Source organism: Haplochromis burtoni, unplaced genomic scaffold (genome assembly GCF_018398535.1).
Source record: "Haplochromis burtoni strain Fernald_Lab_line unplaced genomic scaffold, NCSU_Asbu1 Contig_169, whole genome shotgun sequence".
Lineage (NCBI taxonomy): Eukaryota > Metazoa > Chordata > Actinopteri > Cichliformes > Cichlidae > Haplochromis > Haplochromis burtoni.
In genome coordinates this window covers 718,825-720,342 of record NW_024582530.1, presented here as the reverse complement: position 1 = coordinate 720,342, position 1,518 = coordinate 718,825, and the positions used below count along the sequence as shown (strand labels likewise).

Here is a 1,518-nt window from a genome sequence, read left to right as displayed (position 1 = left end):
ACCACCCATCTTGAGGAGTTTGCCCCCTCACATATACTAATGTGCCACAAACAGGACTTTAATATCATCAACCATTCCCATTTTATTACGGTGTATCCATATAAATGGCCCACCCTGTACATATTGGTATATACATATTATATATGGTATAATATGTATATATTCACCTGAGGTTGTATTTAAATCTTTGTAGAAACTAGTGAAGACTGGATGGTGGTTTGATTTTTTTGTTTTGTTTAACTGACAGTTACAATTAAAAGGGTCTCTACTGTTTTGGTTTGGTTTTTTTACCATGACTGCAGGGAGTTAGCTTGCTTATGATTAGCTTAAACCAGTCTGCGGAGTGAGTTTATTTACATTCTGATAAGGAATCTGATAACGAATTAAAAGCAAGGATGCTGTTTTCAACCTCTACAAAAATGCTAAAGTCGCCCAATATAAGTATATATCTGAATTGAACACTAAATCTAAAAGTCAAAGCTGAAGTTCATTTAAACTGATGCATTCCTCTTGCTTGTTTTTTTTGACAAATCATTATGTTGATCAGTTATCAAATCAGTTAATAAGAAACTCATAATAAGGAGACCACTATTTATTAATCTACATTTAATCTATTTAATTCTTTATTACTGCAACTAAGAATAAAATGATTAAGTGCAAATAAATTTACACCTGTTTCCAGGTTCACGAGCTGCACTATCCAAAAAGGGATCAGTGCTGTCTTTCTTGTTATTATCTGTGCTTCCCACTTGATTTGCTGGGAACCACCTAGCTACCCAGTGGGTGAAGGATGACCATGGCATGATATGTATAGCTGTTATGTGGTAGTTTAGGGGAATTTAGGAAAAATCTGTAAATATCACAAGTGGTATCTCAAGCCCAAAACTTGATGAACGGTTTACTGCACTGCTTTATATGCAATGTTAGTTCCTGCCCCACCACATGGCGTTAGCACTAACATATACTGCAAATATACTGGTTTTTGCCATTTGTATGGTTTATTCCTACTGAATATGTTTATCCTTCTTAGGTTGTCCAGCTTGTTCGAGATCCACGTGGCATCCTGGCATCTCGTATTGAGACCTTTCGGGATACTTACCGGCTGTGGCGTCTGTGGAGGGCAACTGGACGTCGACCCCACAACCTGGACCTAGGACAAATCAACACAGTGTGTGAAGATTTCCTTCGCTCTGTGTCTGTAGGCCTGGCAAGACCCACCTGGCTCAAAGGGAGGTACATGTTGCTGAGGTGAGAAGAGGATAATCATTTACACCAGGGGTATCTAACTCCAGGCCTTGAGGGCTGGTGTCCTGCAAGTATTAGATGTGTCCTTTATTCAACACAGCTGATTTAAATGGCTAAAATGCCTCCTCAACATGTCTTGAAGTTTTTCAGAAGCCTGGTAATAACCAAATCCTTTGATTCAGGTGTGTTGACCCAGGGTGATATCCTTCTTCTACCAAGAAGAGAAGAGAGGTGTTTATTTAAATTGGTTGGTTTCCTGGCACATACTAGGCT

General features: G+C 38.9%; 1 protein-coding gene and 1 long non-coding RNA gene across 3 annotated transcripts in view; one reads left to right on the top strand and one right to left on the bottom strand.

The window, feature by feature from the left end:
- Positions 1–1,518, bottom strand: part of LOC106633430 — a 17,781-nt gene that overhangs the window by 10,072 nt on the left and 6,191 nt on the right. The window lies entirely within an intron of this gene.
- Positions 1–1,518, top strand: part of LOC102300328 (carbohydrate sulfotransferase 1) — a 17,996-nt gene that overhangs the window by 13,415 nt on the left and 3,063 nt on the right. For both annotated transcript variants that reach the window (XM_005933538.3, XM_005933537.3), the window contains one exon: positions 1,031–1,248. In XM_005933538.3, the coding sequence (XP_005933600.1) occupies positions 1,031–1,248 (218 nt within the window). The remainder of the gene's footprint in view (positions 1–1,030; positions 1,249–1,518) is intronic.